General features: G+C 42.7%; 1 protein-coding gene across 1 annotated transcript; it reads left to right on the top strand.

Annotated features, from left to right (window-relative positions):
- Positions 1-386: 386 nt before the first annotated feature.
- On the top strand, positions 387-20,195 carry rnf151 (ring finger protein 151). Its single transcript, XM_038820891.1, has 7 exons — positions 387-561; positions 5,680-5,825; positions 7,653-7,749; positions 11,408-11,801; positions 12,751-12,888; positions 17,505-17,742; positions 19,008-20,195. Exons 1-7 carry the CDS (start codon positions 523-525, stop codon positions 19,075-19,077), a joined length of 1,122 nt encoding a protein of 373 aa, XP_038676819.1. The 5' UTR covers positions 387-522; the 3' UTR covers positions 19,078-20,195.
- The last annotated feature ends 290 nt before the right edge of the window (positions 20,196-20,485 follow it).

Genomic DNA, 20,485 nt, shown 5'->3' with positions numbered 1-20,485 from the left:
AAAGGGCAAACTCCCACAGACAGTGACCCAAGGCCAGAATTGAACCCAGGTCCCTGACACTGTGAGGCAGCAGTGCTAACTACTGTGCCACCGAGCCACTTGTCCCTACATTCCAATGAAGATGAGGACTGATTTTAAATAAGAAGCGCTTATTCTTTTTTCAAAAGTGCCTTTCACTGCACTATGTTTCCAGTGCAATCCACACAGTGCAGGGCATTCACTGCAGGCCTATTCAACTCTGCTGTTTGGAACCAAATTCCCATTCATCCATTATCATTTCAGTGCACTCCATGGCCTTCTGTATTGTGCTTACTTTTGATAGACAGCACAAAGCACACCCTCCAGGGTCAGCGTCACAACGGGATGGTAAAGTGTCCGGAGGCAGAGCTTTGTTGGGTGGAGTTTTGCAGCAGATCCCACCTGACAGTCCGAGATGTGATTGGAGGTTGGGGCGTGACCATCCGATTGGGCGGGAGGAAAAAGGATATATTTGCAAGTGGCTGTTTGATACACGGTGACTGAATGTGGAGCAACATGGAGGGGAGTGGAGAAGAGTCGCAGGTACAATTCTGTAGAATAAGTTGCACCAACAATCGATATGTCTAGCCTGTTAATCATTCAAAGTCATGCCTCCCTGCCCCTTTTTGCTCGATACTGAGTAACTTTCTGCCCCTCCCAATGTTACCTTTTGGGGGGAACTTAAAGCAAGGTCTGTAAAGGGTTTTTTAAAAACCGCGTGAGGCCTGGTGTTTTGACACATGGAAGACTCCTTCCATTTGCATAAGCTTCAATTTCTAAGTGTTCCAAAGCAAAAACTTTTTCAAAGGCAGTTATTGAGGGTAAGTAGTCGGGTAAGATTTTGATTTTGTTAACTTGAGGGGTAGAAAATTACAGATTGTCATGCTCTCTGTTTCCCCCTCTCACTATTTTGTGTTACAAATTCGAATGTGTCCCCTGGAATTATAAGGAACTCTTGATTTGCCTCCTTTGGACTGTTCACATGAGGTGCCTTTTACTGGTGTGCCCAGAGAAAGCTCAATGTTACTTCTTTAGACCCCCCCCCCTCCCCCCACTAGGGTAACCACGAGCAGTGTATTGGGGATCTGCCAGATTTTCCCGTTCTTGTATCAATTTTTGAATTTGAATATGCGATTTGGTCCAAATCTACTCTGAATATGCATGTGAATGATTCGTGCTCTTGGAGTGGATTTGTACCCTTTGGGATAAGGGATGTGCTTTATAGGCATCAGTTTCAGAACTCAATCCTTCAGCATTTCCAAAATCTCTTGAATTTGGGTATGTTTTCAACAGGAATAAGGACTGAACGTTCAGCCTGAGCAAACCTGTTGAAATAACTGATCTACCATTCTGCTCCTTTAGCTCTGCTTTTTTTTTAACTGCCTGCCATTTTGTTTCTGTTGCATCTTAAGTTTGTTCCCAACCAGTCACACTGAAATCATGTGCCTTTTATTAATTACCAAGAATAAATTTGAGCAATGGAAGGAAAGTTAACTTTCCCACATGGCCCTGCCACAGCTCTGACAGACATTGATCACTGGTAGGAGCAAAACCTTCAAATCCCTACAGTGCAGAAGGAGGTCATTTGCCAGAGTCTACACTGATGCTCTGAAAGAGCATCCTTCCTCTGACCCTGTCCTAGCCCTGTAACCCCACCTAACCTACCTCAGACCCTGTCCTAGCCCTGTAACCCCCACCTAACCTACGCACCTTTGGACACTAAGGGGCAATTTTAACATGGCCAATCTACCCTACTGTACTGTGGGAGGAAATCAGAACACTTGAAGGAAATCTATGGAAACACTGGGAGAATGTGCAAACACCACAAGTCACCCAAGATTGGAATTTAACCTGAGTCCCTGGTGCTTTATGGCCGAAATGCTAAAATCCAAGTGTCGATTGCAAAATGGTTTGATTGCTGTTTTGGTTTGATTGTTGGTAGATGATGGGTTGGCAGAAAACAACTTGACAAGTCATTGAACTGTGCGTAGTTATTATCTGTTGCCTACAATTGGATTCCAGCTCGCTCCAGCCAGGACTCCAGCTTGCTCCAGCGAATCACTTTCCCATTGTGATTCTAGCATCTCAACCCAGCTTTGCCAATGACCTCAGAACTTCCTCATTGCTAAATGTTCCTACTGCAAAATTGTGCACCTCTCCATGATGAGGAATGCACCAAAGTAGTCTACAAGGATCACCAACACTGGTTGGTAACTCTTATTAAGAGGTGTCATGGTTTGCTTGCCGATGGGGGATGAGCTTGGATTGGATTTTGTTTTGTCATGTGTACCGAGATATAGAGAAGTATTTTTCTGCGAGCAGCTCAACAGATCATTAAGTACATGGGAAGAAAAGGGAATAAAAGAAAATACATAATGGGTCAACACAAGGTATACAATGTAACTACTATAAGCACTGGCATTGGATGAAGCATACAGGGTGTAGTGTTAATGAGGTCAGTCCACGTTGGGTTCATTTAGGAGTCTGGTAACAGCAGGGAAGAAGCTGTTTGAGTCTGTTCGTGCCTGTTCTCAGACTTCTGTATCTCTTGCCCGATGGAAGAAGTTGGAAGAGTGAGTAAGCCCGATGGGAGGGAACTTTGATTATGCTGCCCGCTTTCCCCAGGCAGTGGGAGGTGTAGATGGAGTCCATGGATGGGAGGCAGGTTTGTGATGGACTGGGCTGTGCTCACGACGCTCTGAAGTTTCTTGCGGTCCTGGGCCGAGCAGTTACCATACCAGGCTATGATACAGCCAGATAGGATGCTTTCTATGGTGCATCTGCAAACGTTGGTAAGGGTTAATGTGGCCATGCCAAATTTCCTTAGTTTCCTGAGGAAGTATAGGTGCTGTTGTGTTTCCTTGGTGGTAGTGTCAATGTGGGTGGACCAGGACAGATTTTTTTGGAGATGTACACCCCTAGGAATTTGAAACTGCTAACCATCTCCACCTCAGTCCTGTTGATGCTGACAGGGGTGTGTATAGTACTTTGCTTCCTGAAGTCAATGACCAGCTCTTTAGTTTTGCTGGCATTGAGGGAGAGATTGTTGTCGCTGCACCACTCCACTAGGTTCTCAATCTCCCTCCTGTATTCTGACTCATTGTTATTTGAGATCCGGCCCACTATGGTCGTAGCATCAGCCAACTTGTAGATGGAGTTGGAACCAAATTTTGCCGCGCAGTTGTGTGTGTGTGTGTGTGTGTGTACAAGGAGTAGAGTAGGGGGCTAAGTACGCTCAGCCTGTAAGAAAGGTCATTCTGGCTTCCTGACTCTTCTAAGGCAGTGTCCATGTCTGGGTGGCTCTGGAGGGAGAACATTTAAAAACAAAAACAAATTTTAAATTAAGGGGCAATTTACTGTGTCCAATCCAACTACCTGCACATCTTTTGGGTTGTGGGGGCAAAACCCACGCAAGCATGGGAGAATGTGCAAACTCCACACTGACAGTGACCCCGGGTCGGGATCGAACCTGGGACCTTAGTGCAGAGGCAGCAGTGCTAACCACTGTGTTGCCCTAGAGGGAGAACATTAGAACAGAGTAGGCTATTTAGTGATTGAAGCTTATTCCATCATTCTGTGAGATCTCACTTTTAGACCATGTTCCCTAGGCCTAGACTCCCCAACTAGCAATCTTAAGTTTTGATAAGATAACCTCAGAATACAATGCTTGTTTGTGTAAACTCTCCTTGGTAATTTAACACCCTGGAGTCTCTGATCAATCTATTTTGCTCCGTAGCCAGTTTATCCTACCTAAGGTGTGGCACCCCATCACTGAACACAGCACTCCAGGTGTTACCTAACCAGAGCTTTTTAGAGTTGTAGCTCGATTTTAAAAATTATGCTACAATTTGGAAAATGTTGTTTTTGGTTCTGGCTACGTGACTCAGTCCAGCTCAGCTGTGACTGTATCACATGATGTGGGTGCTTGGCAATGCCAGCTCAGGTGAGCACCTCAGATATTTTCATCCTACCATCTGATCTTCAGAAACTTCTGAATTGAGCTTCTTGCCATGATGCTGATACAAGTCCAAGTTTCATGTGTAGAATAAAGTGGACCAGACTATTGTTTGGTAGGCAGACTTATTCCTGTTAATTCCCACTCTGATGTTAATTCTGCCAAAGGCTACACTTGCTTTGACAATTCCTGCATGTGTCTCATCAATACAGATGGCCCCAGAACGTGTACTGCTGAGATAACTGCTTCATAGGTCATGGACTGAAACCATGTGCAGAAAATAGGGCTTTCCTGGGGCAGCTTGGTACATTACTTCTAAGCTTGCTACTGAACTAATTAGTTGCTTAATTAATTGCCTTGGGAAAGGTGGAGAAATTCTCCTTTTTCTGGTTGCTAGGGATCAGTTCAGCCTTCAAAATGGTGTCACATCTCAACCCCCCAACCCACTTCCACCCTCCCGACTCACTCTTAACTCCCCTACCCAAGCGCACACCACTTTCTCTCCTTGCACTCTGTGATCGGCAAAGTTAAAAGAATCAAAATGGCATCGCAGTGGGAAAATGTTTGGGAAGCACTGGGTTAGAAGATTATCCATCATCCAGGACATGTGTGAGCATGCCGGCTTGGAATTGTTAAATCATTGTGGTGAATTCCTCAGGGCAGCTTGGATTTTGAAATATTTCTCATCATCAAAGCAGTTAATGACCAGTTGAGGCTCAATAGAGGTGCATGTGAAACACCACTAATCACATACTGTCCATTGTCTCTCCTATTGCTCAGCCAGTTTCCTCACTAGGCCAATAATTTATCTTAAACTTTAGTTACAGACCCTTATGAGGGACCTTATCAAATGCCTTCTAGAAGTCTATATAAATAATACCCATAAACATTCCCTTGACAACTGTCAGCTCTTCTTTTTTTTTAAAAAAAAGAATCAGTACGATTCATCAGATTTGACCTGCCTATTATAAATCCACACTGGTTCTCTAACCAGCTGAAAATTAATTTATAGACTCTAATCATTTAGGCTACCTGGTTTCTTCTCTCTTTTTATAAAAAAAATAGTAAAGTGATCTGCACCATGAAGTAGTAGCTCCTGAACTGAGAATTTTTTGAATATTATCATTCTCACATTTGCAATGTTCTCACCACTTCCTTCAAAATCCTGAGGTGGGTGCCTGCTGTTATTATGCTGTGGTAATGAGTGCCTAAGTCAATATTCATGTCCCTTCGAATGTCAAGTGTGCTGACCTCTTCCTCCATGGTATACAATCATAGTAATTATTTAACAAGTTCTACGTATCCTTTTCGCTTGCAGCAATGTCATTTTAAGAATATTGCTCCGGTTCACTCCCCGCCCTCCTGTATATCTTCAAAATGGCCCCAATCTTGTTTGCACAATTTTTACAAAGCAAAAAAAATTCCATTCAGGGCTCATCAAATTGCACACCTGAGGAAAATGGTATTGAGAAAGAGCAATTGATCCATATTGAGGAATCTTCATTTAGTGTTATTGGAGGTGAACCGCCAGAAGCAACCAATTTCCTGACAATTGATGTATTTGTGAGATTGCAATTTCAACATTTTTCCGTCTCCTATTGAAGGGGGTGGGGGGAATTGTTATTTTCCTTGCCTTCCTTTTCCGACGACTACAAGTTGGAATGAAATGTGAAATTCAAATTTTCATTGTGTATTTCTTGATTCAGGATTCTGGATACGATATTGAGCTGTTTGAAAATGCCCCTGACCCTGAATTCATCTGTACCATCTGTCATGGTGTGCTCAAACATCCTATGGAACTTGGCTGCCAGCACGTCTTCTGCAAAAGCTGCATCACGAAGTGGCTTACAGAGTAAAGACTTCTTGCTATTTAAAAAAAAAAATATATGCACAGTTCCTAATGTATTCCAATGGGGTGTAAAGTTGTAACTAGAGACTTCTGTATGAAATTCTGTTTTTGAAACTTTTGAAAGTGGGGGTTTGTTATAAACTTTGGTTGAAAATAATGAAATACTGTTTTCACTAAAGTTTCTATTGCTGAACTTCGATGCATCTTGCATTTATATTAATTTAATTGAAATATCTAGAAATATTTTCAGAAGCTGCTTTTTAAGAGTACACTGAGTTGTGTTATAAGATACTTGCTGTGAGTTTGCAGTCAAATAGAAAACTGCTGGTATTTGTGGGGCCGTTTTGTATTTAAACATCTTTCCTTTCTTGCATCCACCCCACAAACAAAACAGTTCAAAATGGAATCATCCTAAAAATATTACTTTTGGGGTTTTAATCCATGTACGACTTCCACAGTGGAATATTTTTAGACTTTGGCACATCCATCAACTCCAACATGATGCACGGTGCTTTTCTCTGTACTTTGGACAATATCTATGGTGTAATCCACTGAAGAATATAAGCATGAGATCCGTATTGAAAACGGTCTTTGCAGCTTCTTTGAAAGCTCTGTGCTATGGTCTTATCTACTAGAATCAGATTCTGGATTGTTCCATTCAGGAGGTGGGAGAATTATTTCATATCTGATTGGATTTGGATTCAAGGTCAAATAATACTCTTCTAAGTTGTGCAGTTCCCCTCATCAACATTTAACAGTAAATCACATATTAATAGGAAATTGTCTTTTTTCCAGTAGATACGCATCTTCCATTTCCTTTCTTGAGCATTTCCCCCCCCCCCCCCCCATACAATTTAATGGTTTTAAAGTAAATCTAAATCGCCTGTATGAGTATTCTCTCCAGCCCCTTAGATGTTTATGATGCAGAGTGTAAGCTCCTGTTAGTATGGCATGCTTCCCTAAATTTGCTGATTTGGAGAGAACGGGTTTGGAAGGAGAAGCAATCATAGAATCCCTACACTGCAGAAGAAGGCCATTCTGCCCATTTGAGTCTGTACTGACCCTCTGGAAGAGCACCCTACCTAGGCCCACCCTATCCCTGTAACCCCCACCTAACCACATCTTTTGAACCCTTGGAGGAGCAATTTAGCATAGCCAATCCACCAAACCTGCACCTAACTGTGGGAGGAAACTAGAGCACCTGGAAGCAACCCACAGACACTGGCAGGAAACCCACACAGTGGGAGAATGTGCAAACTCCAGTCTCCCAAGGTTGGGATTGAACCTGGGTCCCTGGTGCTGTGAAGTAGCAGTGCTAACCACTGTGCTGCCCCAACATACTCTTCAACTTTGCTTCCAGCCTTGGGGCATGGGATAATAAGTTGTCTTTGGTTTATTGCTAAGCAGTAAGTGCTGCATTAGACACAACTAGGTACAGTTTGTTTATCCTTACAAATGAATTAGTATAATAATTCTCAAATAGGAACTGTCTAGCTGGAAGAGGCAGTTTTGCTTATTCCATTTCCTAAATGTAGCATCTGTCTGAGGGGAGAGAGAATGAGAAGGATAAATGGATGGAGGAGGCAAGATTTCTTTTTTGCCATGTAAAATAACTAAGATTGGGTGAGGACTGTAGTACATTAGTAGCATGCGTTAGAATGTATTTTACAAGACTTGGTGTTAACTGAATTTTGTGCCTCATATATAAAACAATCCAAACAAATGGTTTGCAAATTATATAATAGTTCTAGGTGTCCTGTGGAATAATGGGCTATCTGTGGGTCAACTGGTAAATGTTTATTTTGCTTAATGTAATACAATTCTCTTCAGGAAGCAGGAATGTCCTTATTGCAGGAAGAAGGTGCGAAGTGTGGCTCGATCTGTGCTACCGATGATCCACAACATGATTGATCGGTTGATCATGAAGGTAAACTATGAGCATTAAATTTACACGTGCTTAAGCTTAAAATCTGACCCAATTGAAGGCAGCCCAGTGCACAGCACTGTAATTGGTTTTTGTCCTATGATTTCTCCTCTGTTTCTCAACTCTGCAGTGGTGAAAATGCTGAGGAAATTTGCCATCGGGTAGGGGGTGCAAGTAAGAAACTTGGTATTCTGCTATCAGTTTGGTTTGCACCATAAGGGTTAAGAACAGGTCTTCAGATTGTCTCTTTTATTTGGAAAGCAATCCTAACCCTTTCAGACTGCAATTGGTGCTCTTTCAAAAGCATATCATAGAATGTAGCACAGTAAGAAGTCTTACAACACCAGGTTAAAGTCCAACAGGTTTGTTTCAAACACGAGCTTTCGGAGCGCAGCTCCTTCCTCGGGTGAATGGCGAGGTATGTTCCGGAAACATTTATATAGACAAAGTCAGAGATGCTGGACAATGCTGGGAATGCGAGCATTTGCAGGTAATCAAATCATTGCAGATCCAGGGAGAGGGATAATCACAGGTTAAAGAGGTGTAAATTGTCTCAAGCCAGAACAGTTGGTGGGATTTTGCAAGTCCAGGCCAGATGGTGGGGGGTGGATGTAATGCGACATGAATCCAAGATCCCGGTTGAGGCCACACTCATGCGTGCGGAATTTAGCTATAAGTTTTTGCTCGGCAATTCTGTGTTGTCACGTGTCCTGAAGACCGCCTTGGAGAACACTTACCCGGAGATCAGAGGCTGAATGCCCTTGACTGCTGAAGTGTTCCCCGACTGGAAGGGAACATTCCTGCCTGGTGATTGTCGCACGATGCCCGTTCATTCGTTGTCGCAGTGTCTGTATGGTCTCGCCAATGTACCACGCTTCAGGACATCCTTTCCTGCAGCGTAAGAGGTAGACTACATTGGTCGAGTCGCACGAATATGTGCCGCGTACCTGGTGGGTGGTGTTACCACGTGTAATGGTAGTATCCAAGTCGATGATCTGGCATGTCTTGCAGAGATTGCCCTGGCAGGGTTGTGTGGTGTTGTGGTCGCTGTTCTGAAGGCTGGGTAATTTGCTGCAAACAATGGTTTGTTTGAGGTTGCGTGGTTGTTTGAAGGCCAGTAGTGGGGGTGTGGGGATGACCTTGGCAAGACACGCGACAACGCAGAATTGCTGAGCAAAAACTTGTAGCTAAGTTCCGCACGCATGAGTGTGGCCTCAGCAGGGATCATGTCGCATTACATCCACCCCCCCCCCCCCCCCCCCCCCACCATCTGGCTGGACAAAATCCCACCAACTGTTCTGGCTTGAGACAATTCACACCTCTTTAACCTGTGATTATCCCTCTCCCTGGATCTGTAATGATTTGATTGCTTGGAATGCGAGCATTTGCAGGTATTGTCCAGCATCTCTGACTTTGTCTATATAAATGTTTCTGGAACATACCTCGCCATTCACCTGAGGAAGGAGCTGCGCTCTGAAAGCTCGTGTTTGAAACAAACCTGTTGGACTTTAACCTGGTGTTGTAAGACTTCTTACTGTGCTCACCCCAGTCCAACGCCGGCATCTCCACATCATAGAATGTAGCAGCACAGAAGGAGGTCATTTGGCCTTTCATGCATGTAGCAGCTCTTTGAAAGTATTATCCAATTTGTGATCCCTCCTTGCTTTTGCCTAACCACTCCCACAAAGTTTTCCTTAAGGGGAGAAATGGTGGTGTAGTGGTACAGTCACTGGACTAGTAACCCAGATAATGCTCTGGGAACATGGTGTTTGAATCGTGCCACCCGGCAGCTGAAGGAATTGAAATTTAGTTAATATATTGAATGTAAAATCTGCAATTAGAAGACAATGGTTGTCTATGAAACTTTTTTTTTCAAAAAAAAACCTACCTGCTTCGCAAATGTCCTTTAGGGAAGGACACTACTGTCCTTGCCTGTTCTTGCCTCAAGACCCACAGTAATGCAGTTGACTCTTAACTGCCCTCTGAAATGACCAAGCAAGTCATTGAGTTCAAGGCAACAAATGTTGTCTTTTCAGCAGTGCCCACATCCTAACGAAATAATAAATAAATGTGTCCAATTCCATTTTGAAAAGTGAGGTTTGAATCTTTCCATCAAACTGTGCATTTCACATCACAGCTTGGTTGTCATCTCCCTACTTGTTTCTCGCCTTTTAGCTTTCCTCTTACCTGAGCGCACAAACTGACACTTTGTTGTTGTAGTAGTAGTAGAGGACGTGCCATGCTGGTGTATGTTCCTCGTTTTCTCTGCCCCCTCTCTTTAAAGTAAGCAATTTATCATTGTTCCTTGTATTACAACAGTTACGATGGCTGGCATATGAAAGTGTCATATAAATGCAACTTCTTAGAAACGAGGGTGCCATTTATTCAGGTAGGGAATCTGGATGGGAACCCTGGATTCCTTCCCACCCTGTCACCAATTTAGGCCTTTAATTAGTCAGTGGGGGGGGGGGGGGGGTTGGTTTCGGGCTCCTAGGGTGGGGATCCAGGCCCCTTGATCATGCGTCCCCACCTTTTGCCTCTAACTCTATATTTAACCCATCATTCTCTACCATTCCTGTCTCTTCCCGTACCAGCCTCTCCGAACAGGTGCCGGAATGTGGCGACTAGGGGCTTTTCACAGTAACTTCATTTGAAGCCTACTTGTGACAATAAGTGATTTTCATTTCTTCCTGCATGATATCACTGCCAAATGCATCAGCCTTTCTCCTTTGTGTTCCATGGGGACTGTTCCCTCCAGAACACCCTGGCCTGCTTGCCAATCACCCAACCCCTCTCCTTCACCCAGGATCTGTCCCTGTAGCTCAAGACCTGTAAGACCTGCCCTTCCACCTACTTCTCCCCATCTACAGCCCCAAACACTCCTTCCAAATTAACCATTGATATGTGTTCTTCCAATTTAATATCCTGTATTTGCTGCTCACAATGTTGTCTGCTCTAAATTGGGAAAACCAAACACTGATTGGGTGGCCTTTTTGCAAAATAACTTTGTTCAGTTTGTAAGTGTGACCCCAAATGTCTAGTTGCCTCCTGTTTTTAATTTTCTGCCTCTTCCTGTGCTGACTGCGTCTTCCAGCAATTTTCCAAATCAGCTCAACTTTTGATCAAACACTTTTTGCATCCTTCTAATATAGAGTTCATCAATTTCAGACTAATCTCTGCCCCCATTTTATTTCCTTGGGATTTTTCTCTTTTGGATGACAGTTCATCAGTCTGCCATCACACCTGGTGGCATCTTTTTTATTTTCCCTACTTATCCCATTACCATTCCCTTTTGGCTTGCACCCCCAACTGTCCTGTCATTGTTTTAATGTCTCCTGTCTGTCCTATCACAAACTTCCCATTTATTTTTCCACCCTACCTCATTTCACCTGCTTAAAACTTATTGCGTTTCCAATTTCTATCTCCGTTCTGGTGACGGGTCTGTTTTTCTCTCTACAGATGCTGCCTGACCTACTGAGCAGTTCCAGCTAAATCATTGTCCTCTTATTGTTTTAGGATTAGTTCTAATATGCTGCTTAATTTTTTCTGTATTAGTATCTCATCCAAGACCTGTGACCTGTTAATTATTATACTGGCTTTGTTAGAATAAAATTAATATTTCCCCTGTTTAAATGATAACAGCTCTTTGCTCCTACAATAGTGTGAAAACCAAGTCTACGGCTGCCAGGAGACATTTCCACTTGAACAATTCCTGCACCATAAAACTGCTTGTGAATTTAGGATGGTAAAATGCAAGTACGAAGCCTGTGCCACCGAAGTCTTTCAGAAGAACCTTGCTGCTCACGAGCAAGTTTGTGAGCACTGGAGCCAGCCATGCAGAATGGGATGTGGAGTCCAGCTTACCCAGAATCAACTGGAGGAGCACAACTGTTACAGGGACATAAAGAGACGATGCATGGAAAAGATAGCTGTTCTCGAAAGCCGCTTGCGTAGGATGCAGCGTCACCTGAAGCTAGTTGAAGGAATTTTTCAGAATTTTGACTCTGGCGATCATCACTTTCAGTTTCCCGACCCTACTGTCTATGAAGATGATGGTGAGTATTCACTGCTCCACACAAAATTAATTGGTCTCTTGTGGGTAAAGTTGCAGGAATCGAAGCAACATCGGGTCGCAGATATGAAATTGAAATCTGACCCAACTTGAGTGATTTATCGCAGAATCTTGTAGAAAGACTTCGAGACTCCAACATTGTTCTCCAAGCAGTGGCCTAGTTTTTAATTCACTATAAGGGTGTATGTACTTAAAATCCCAAAGCCACTGCAGAGTAACTAAATTAGAATGGTCTTCCCATGCACAATGGCACTTGAATTGTCAAGTGTTCCAACTGGGCTGAACAAGATACTATGTAAGCTAATGAAAAGCCGCTGATTGAAATTGCAGAAATCCTTTTTTCATTTGCCAGACTACATAGTAAATGTTGGCATACTGACTAGTTGGGCAACTGAGTTAAATAAGGCTGGGACCATGACTCTGCCTTTTCATAAAAGCCAGTAATACCCTTCAGTGAAGTGAACCTGCCATCCTTATCCAGTTTTGCCCATTTACTCTTAATGCCCTAGAAATGTGCTTGCAACCACTTGGCTGTGCAACAATCACTTGGGGAAAGGACTTTTGGGCAAGTTGATGTCTCCCACATCCTGAAATCAAAGGTTTTTGTTTTGAGGGACAACATTTTGGATGGGAGAGAGTGCTTTCACTGTAAACCGACTAAGCCAGAAACTTGGGTAGAAGTTTTAATTGGCAGCTGATTCAAGCCTATGCTGTGATTCTTAACCGGGTCTCAGAGCTGCAGTTGAACTTGTTTGAGTGAAGATAAAAGTTTCCTTGGGCCACTTACCCAATTCATGTGAGAGCACTTGCGTTTGTTCTGAACTACGACTGACCGTTCCTGTTCAATGCTCTCAACAGCCAGTAAAAAGACACCATCTTTTGAAAAGATGGTACAATAGAAAAATATGACTGGAGATATTTCTGTCTTTCAGAAAGTGAAGACTTGATTGCTGAAGACCAAGAAGATGACAGCAACACATTGGATGCAGAGCTTAGTGAAAATGAAAGCCAGTATTCCTGGAACTCGAGTGACATAGAAAATGGCGATGGGCAACCAGCAGATGATGAAGGTAAGTTGGGAATGGTGGGATGGGTGTGTGCAGAGAAACTGCTATTGAATTTGTAGGTTATGATCATGATTTGCTAACGGCCTAATAGTAATCGGTACAGTCGAGTCTGGTTAGGGTTAACATTAATATTGCATATAATATACAAGTGCATTACAAAGCACTGTCATGAGAGAACCAGAAACGTTCTTGTTTCTTACTGTCAAATGGGTTTCAGGGTTATCAAACGTGCACCAAGGCATGCTCGATTTAGGTGGGCTTGATGGACCAAGGTTGCTGTCTTGTTTGGGTGTGTTATTGTTGCATGTTCGATGTGACTAAGGCCCACCTATCTTTTAATACTTCTATTTGCTCAAATATGTTTCACGAATAGCACTTGTCATCCAGTACAGGTGGACATTAGTGGCTTTGAATTGGGTAGTTACCGACTATGCTTCAGGTGCCATTACAATATTTGTTAAACCCGAAAAAAGAAACTATAGTCAAATGCCAATTGGGTCAATAAGTTACCCCATGAGCTATTCTTCACTTTCTGTAATGTCAAGCTTTGGCTGTGTCTTGCCATTTTTGTGTGTATCGCTACTGATCCACTCCTACTTTTAAATATATGTGACAGGAGCTATTGTTTGCCATGTGGTCTCTGTTCCATCTGTCCCTGCTAACTTAAAGGATCCTGAAAACTGGTTTATGTATGCATTATAAGTAGTCTAGGTCCCAACGTTGATCATTGCAGTCCTGTTGTTAGTCTGGCAATGTGAAATTTTCCCATTTATAGCTAACCTCTGCTTCCTGTCCACTAACTGATCCTCCATCCAGGAATGAGACCTTATAACCTTTTTTTGTATAGCACTTCATCAAATACCTTTCGGAAATCAGTTAAATCTACTGGCTCTGCCCGAAGTTGCATTCTCAAAAATCCTTTGGTTACAAATTTGTCAAACACCATTTTCCTTTTGTAGAATCAGATCATATGACTTCACTATATGCAACCCTTCTTCCCTAATAAACTATGATGGGTCTAGTTTTAATAGAAGGTATTTTTGTTGAACATTTGAATTGTTTCTTTAAATGTTACCCATTTTTTTATCGTCATATCTCTTTCACCCAATTGGTCTTTGTCAACGCTCTCTCGCGCGCTCTCTCTCTCTCTCTCTCTCTCTCTCTCATCCCATCCCATAAGATATAGGAACAGAGTTGGGCTATTCAGCCCATCGAGTCTGTTCCACCATTTTTGATCATGGCTGATGTGCTTCTCATCCCCATTTTCCTGTCTGCTACCCATAATCCCAAGTCCCCTTATTAATCAAGAAACCAGGAGCGGAATTCTCTGTTCCTGGAGCTAAGTGTTGATGCCATTGTAAACGCCAGAGCATTTTACGACGGCGTCAACAGGCCCCTAGGATCAGTGATCCTGCGCCGCATGGGGTCAGCACGGAACTGGAGAGCCTCGCGCTGCTCTAGCTGCCATTACAGGCGCCATGGATCCGCACATGAGCGCCACAGCCAGCATGAGTTTGTGCATGTGCGTATGTTGCCTTCTCCGTGCCGGCCCTGACACAATGTGGCAGAGACCTACAGGGGCCCGGCACGGAGGAACAGAGGCCCCCACCAGGATAAGCCTGTCTACCAATCGGTAGGCCCTGATCGCAGGCCAGGCCACCATGGAGGCCCCCCTGGGGTCAGATCCCCACCCCCTGCAACATGAACGGCGAGCTCCCGCTGGGCATATGAGAACAGTGCCGGCGGGCACTCTGCCAATCGCACGGGGAGAATTGCCAGGGAGGTGGGGGCTGCATTGAGCCGCTTCTGGCCGGCACCAATGGTGCTTGCTGACTCTCCGGTCACTGGAGAATCGTCTGAGCGGTGTTGTGATTCTTCCCCCCCCCCCCCCCCCCCCCCACATTGCTGGGTCGGAAAATCCCACCCCAGATGTGTGCTTGAACTGCTGTTACCTACAGGGCTACAAACCAAGAGTTGGAAGGTGGAATTAGACAGAATAGTTCTTCATCGGACATAAGAACTTGGAGCAGGAGGGGGCAATTTAGCCCCTCGAGCCTGCTCCACTGTTCCGTACAATTATAGTTGATCTCATCATGGCCTCAACTCCACCGCCCTGCCCCTTTCTCCACAACCCTTAACCCATTACTAATTTAAAAATCGGTCAACTCCTCAAATTTACTTGCTGTCCCAGCATCCACCACATGCTGGGGTAGCAAATTCCACAAATGTGAGACCCTTTGGGAGGACTTGGCTCATCTCTTTGCTATCCCTTATCTTGACTATGACCTCTCATTCTGTAATGCCCCACAAGAGGAACCTCAATTTGATTCCTCCTCATTCTTCTAAACCCTATAGAGAGTATAGTCCTAAACTAGTCAATCTCTCTCATCAGATAACAAACCCCTGAACCTCCTCTGAACTGCCTCCATTGCCACTTGCATCTTTCCACAAATAAGGGGACTAAATACTCCAGGTGCACTCTCCTCAATGCCTTGTATAGTTGCAAATACTTCCATATTTTATTCCTTCCGCTATAAATGCCAACATTCCATTCACTTTTCTTTATTACCTAATGGAATCATCAAATTTGCAATGCGAAAGGAGGCCATTCAGCCATCAAGTCTGCATAGCTGTTGGAAAGAGCACCCCACACCTCCACCCTATCCCTGTAACCCCAGCTAACATTTTGAACACTTGAAGAGCAATTTAACATGGCCAATCCACCTAACTTGTACGAGTTTGGATTATGTGAGGAAATTGGAGCACCCGGAGAAAACCCACACCGCCATGAGGAGAACGCGCAGACTCTGCAGTGACCCAAGCTGGAGGCAAACCTGGACCTCTGCTAGCCACTGTGCTAACGTGCCACCCACCTGCATCTAGTTTTATGCGACTCTTGCATGAGGACACCCCGATCTCTCTGCACTAGAGCACCCTGAAGACTCCATAATTTGCCTTTCCATTTTTCTGACCACGTTCAACTCCATCTGCCACATTTTGGTCCAATCACCTAACCTATCTATATTCATTTGTAAGGCTCTTTTTTTATTTCCTCATTGCAACTCACTGTCTAACCTGGCTATGGAACCTTCTAACTCTGTATCCAAGTCATTAATATAGATTGTAAATAGTTGGGCCCCAAGGACTGCACCCTTTGGCACCCAGTTATAATGTATATTAATCTTTATTGTCACAAGCTTACATTAACACTGCAACGAGTTACTGTGAAAAGCCCTCAGTTGCCACATTCTGGTGCCTGTTTTGGTACAGAGGGAGAATTCAGACTCCAATTCCCCTAACCTGCACGTCTTTCGGGACTTGTGGGAGGAAACCAGAGCACCCGGAGGAAACCCATGCAGACACAGGGAGATATAGTACTGGATCCTTGTTTGAGATTTTATTTTTTGTCTAATAGCTCTTGAATGTAATGTGGTATTCAATTGAATAATGATCAATTTCTGCAAAAAGGACTTTTCACTGAGCACCACACTAGATGTAAAATAGCTTTGTCTTGTTTTTCTAGGAAGCTGCCAGATGAGCATTCTGTAAAATCTTCCAGACTGCCTTTTTCCAAGTTCATTTTGTCTGGTCTATTAAGTTCTCCATGATTATTTCTTTGCCTTTGTTCTGAACTCCAATTATTTCTTGTTAATGCTCTATCCAATGGTATAACTACAGTTAAGGGGCCTATAAACTACTCCAGGATTATTTTCTTCCCTTGATATTCCTAATCTCTGCACATACTAATGCTACTTCCTGATTTTCTAAACTAAGATCCTTTTTGACTATTCTTTTTATCATCCTTTACTATAAGGGTTAAAGTCTGAAGGACTGCATTCTGAAATGGTGACCTTCTGAATGGACATGGACTGAGCTTCAAATGCAAAAGTGCAAAATCTGTTTTTTGAAAATGATGCTGTTGGAAGTTAGCATTTCTTTCATCCATTTTGCAGTGTAAATTTACTATGCGATAAACCTGTTCTGCCTCTTGTGCTGACATGCCAGCTCTTGGGGCATCCTGTCGATGGTATTTTTTTCTTTTCCCACGGGGAAGGAATTATAGGCAGATGACAACATTAATCCAGTCTGTTCTTATTTTTTGGTTTGAACTCTTTTTTTAGTTTAATTGAAGAACTTTGAGGGGGAAAAAACAAACCCAAAAACTTTTTTTTTAAATAAGGAACAATTGAAATGCACCAAACCAAGCAGGGTACAATACAAAGTTTTTTTTTTTTTTTTTTTTTTTTCCTTCATTTCATTTCTCCAGATGCTGCTCGCCATGTTTGTTTTTCTTGTTCCTCAATAGTAAGAGCTTTTGTACTTCTGGCTAGCCATGTCCTCTAATTCCTGAATGTTGCAATGCATTCTAGTAAGAGAGGCTACTGCTGTCAGCATATGTTAAGAATTTGAATGAATTATCAGATCTTGCTGGTCAGGATCCATTCATGTTTGCCATTCTAATTAAGTAAAGTGGCTTTTGTGCAATTTCAACAAATAGCTTGAATAAGCAACTAAATTAAAGAGACTCCGAAGTCTACATGTACAATTATAAGTGTTTTAAATCTATCAGATGAATCTTCTGACTTGGACTTGACCTATTAAATTTGTACTTTGGCCAGGTGAATCTGATATTGAGGATGAAGAGGAGGTGGATGAAACGGTAGCTGAGCAGATAACCGAAGACACTATTTCAGTCAGTTCCAGCACTGAACAAGAAGCCAGCTGTACTGGTTCCCAGACCCATTTATATTTTGAAACCGATGATAGCATGGCTTCAGAGAATGCCAGTTCCTTGTCTGCTCAAGATGCTTCCAGCAGGAAAAGGCTGAGGCCTTGTATGCTGCAATGTTCCCTCAGGTAGTTTACATTTGTTTCTCTTTTCTCCCCCCCCCCCCCCCCCCCCAAAACAGATTCCTATCTTTTTAATTCTTTCATGGGATTTGCTGCTGTAAAGTTGCAGTGCATCACCTGCTGCTGTATGTCGGTGGTGGAAGGAGTGAATGTTTAGGTTGGTGGATGGAGTGTTAATCAAGTGGGCTGCTTTGTCCTGCATGATCTCAAACTTGGGTTGTTGGAGCTGCACTCAGTCCATCACACCCCTTTTTGCCTTGTAGATAGATGATGGACAGGTTTTTTTGGGGGGGGGTGGTGTGTGAGAGTGAGTTAGTTGCTGCTGAATTCCCAGCCACTGCTTGGTTGCAATATTTGTATGACTATTCCAGTTTGGTTCCTGGTCAATGGTAATCCCCAGTATGTTGATAGTGGGAGAATCATTGATGGTAATAGCAGTGAATATCATAGATTGCTAGATTCTCTCTTGTAGGCTATTACCTGGCCATTGTGTGGTGTAAATATCGTCGCCACTTGTCTCGAGTGTTTCTGCATCTGGACAGGGTTGCTTCATTATCTGCAGAGTTGTGAATGGCGCAGAACATTGTGCAGCCATCAGTTCTGACCTCATTGGCTGAAGATGGTTGGGCCTGGGCCACCCAAGGAATTTGAGATATCCTGGGATGGAAACAATTGGCCTCCTATAAACCCAACCATCATCTTTTGTGCTAGATATTACTCCATATGGAGGGTTCCCACCACCTGACTTCCATAGACTTAAATTTTGCCAGGGCAGTTGATGCTCGCTGCAAGAAATGAACCGGTTACTAAAATGTCTACTAGGGTCACAATTTGGAATAAAATCCTTGAATAAAAAAGCTTAATATCTTGTTCAAACACATGCCATTGAAACAATGAACATTTGACCTCCGTAAAGGTTTGAATAGGATTAAATTGAGTCCATGTGCTTTGGGCATGTTTATGGAAAGTACTGGCTTAACACACACTGTTTTAATTACCATTGTCAATTAGTGCTGTTTAAGGTAAATGCAGCTTACATTTTCAGGGAGCAGGAGGTTGTCCTTTTATGAGAATAGAGTATGTATAATGGGGGGGGGGAAGGAAATGATATTTGCAACATTCCACCAAGGAAAAATTGATGTTTCCACTAGAACAGTATCATACATTCTGCCCAACAACTAACATTGGGGTGATTGCATTTGTCCGAAAGCAGTAGTCCAAACAACTGGTGGTTTTTAAAAATCCATTCCTGTTTCTTTTACATCTTATAGGTGCCGGAAATCCATTTGGAAGCGCAGCAACCTCAGTTTAAAAATTTTTTCCCGAAGACGACCACGTTGATATTGTGCTTCCTTTTGTCAGATGATCAAAGATGAAAAGCTTGCACATAATTACTGAAAATGGGTTAATTTATTGCTTGCTTCTAAATTCATGCTGTTACATTTGAGAAGCTTTTCAATAGTTGTCAAAAGCCAGAACTTTTATAAATCGGTTTTCATTCTTGTTGTTCAGAGTTTTCATCTCGAACTGCCATTTAAGTATGTTAATCCTCCAATGAAGGACTGGGTAGCACTTTTTAAGTCATGCCCTATACTGCCCTAACACAACTCCATGTGAGCTGCACCCTTTTCCATGCTAGCATGTTAATCAGACTGACAATCATGAGCATTTCCTCAATGGGCCTGCAGCCAGCAGGACCTGGATTGAGGCTGGTCTATCCCAGTTCACACAGCTGGCTGCAAAACATAATCTATCCATCTCCTTGTGTAAGTCCCTGACAGAATTGCTCATTTTTGATCGACATCTGAGCAATTGATGCCCAGAACGGACATGCTTTATTTTGCCCAAATCCATGTTATTTTCCTTGCAATTAGCCACCATCAAGTATATGCCGTACCAATCTTGTCATTAAATATTTATCAAAATTAAACTAGTCAGTAAAGATGATGTCCATTGTCTGTTTAGGCTACGGGGTTAAGCAATGACCTACGAAATCCAAGTACTGTTTTGTGCTTGCTGAAAATTATGAATGCAAGGAAAATCTTCCAGCATTTATTTCTGTAGCAAAAGCAATTGAAATGCATTTGGCTAATCGAACCGATTTTCAATTGTGAAAATCTGATTGTGACTAACAGAACATTTTCTATTATTGGTCAGCATTGACTATTCAGTCATGGATTCAGACTTGGCGGCAGTTTCATACAGCAGGAGACAACCCTTTATCAATAATTGTATATACAAAAATTAAGAGCACAAAATACTAACTTGGCCACAAGTTAAGTATACCACTCCAATTCCAATGTTTTTTTTCAAAGAGGAAGGCAGAAACAGAAATTAAATCCGGCTCTCTTTCCAGTGTGTTTTTACTATCCTGGGTTTAATCTTTGTCACATCTTTTGCCTTAAAAATTTGCATTGCAATATTTCCTATTCTGTAACCGATAAAATCTAAAAGGACAAATGAAGTTTGTTTTTTAATTGGGGGGGGGGGAATAAAACTAAGTCTAGTGGAAATGTAACAATACACTTTTTTTTTTTTTTTATCATTTTCGTTATTGAATCTTGTGCTAGCTACCTAGTTCTGCTGTCCTGTTAATGTGATAGAATATTTTGCTCTTCGGTTTGCAGCATCTAGTTGTATTTGACTTTTCTATCTTGTAAGCTGAATTTTTTTTAAAATGAAATAAAGTGTTGGCAAGTTTTTCATTAATGCATTTATCCTTAATGAAACATGATTTCATCACTTTGAC

Source organism: Scyliorhinus canicula, chromosome 15 (genome assembly GCF_902713615.1).
Source record: "Scyliorhinus canicula chromosome 15, sScyCan1.1, whole genome shotgun sequence".
Taxonomy (NCBI): domain Eukaryota; kingdom Metazoa; phylum Chordata; class Chondrichthyes; order Carcharhiniformes; family Scyliorhinidae; genus Scyliorhinus; species Scyliorhinus canicula.
The sequence above is the reverse complement of the archived record's forward strand: the minus strand, read 5'-3'. Positions and strand labels throughout refer to the sequence as shown.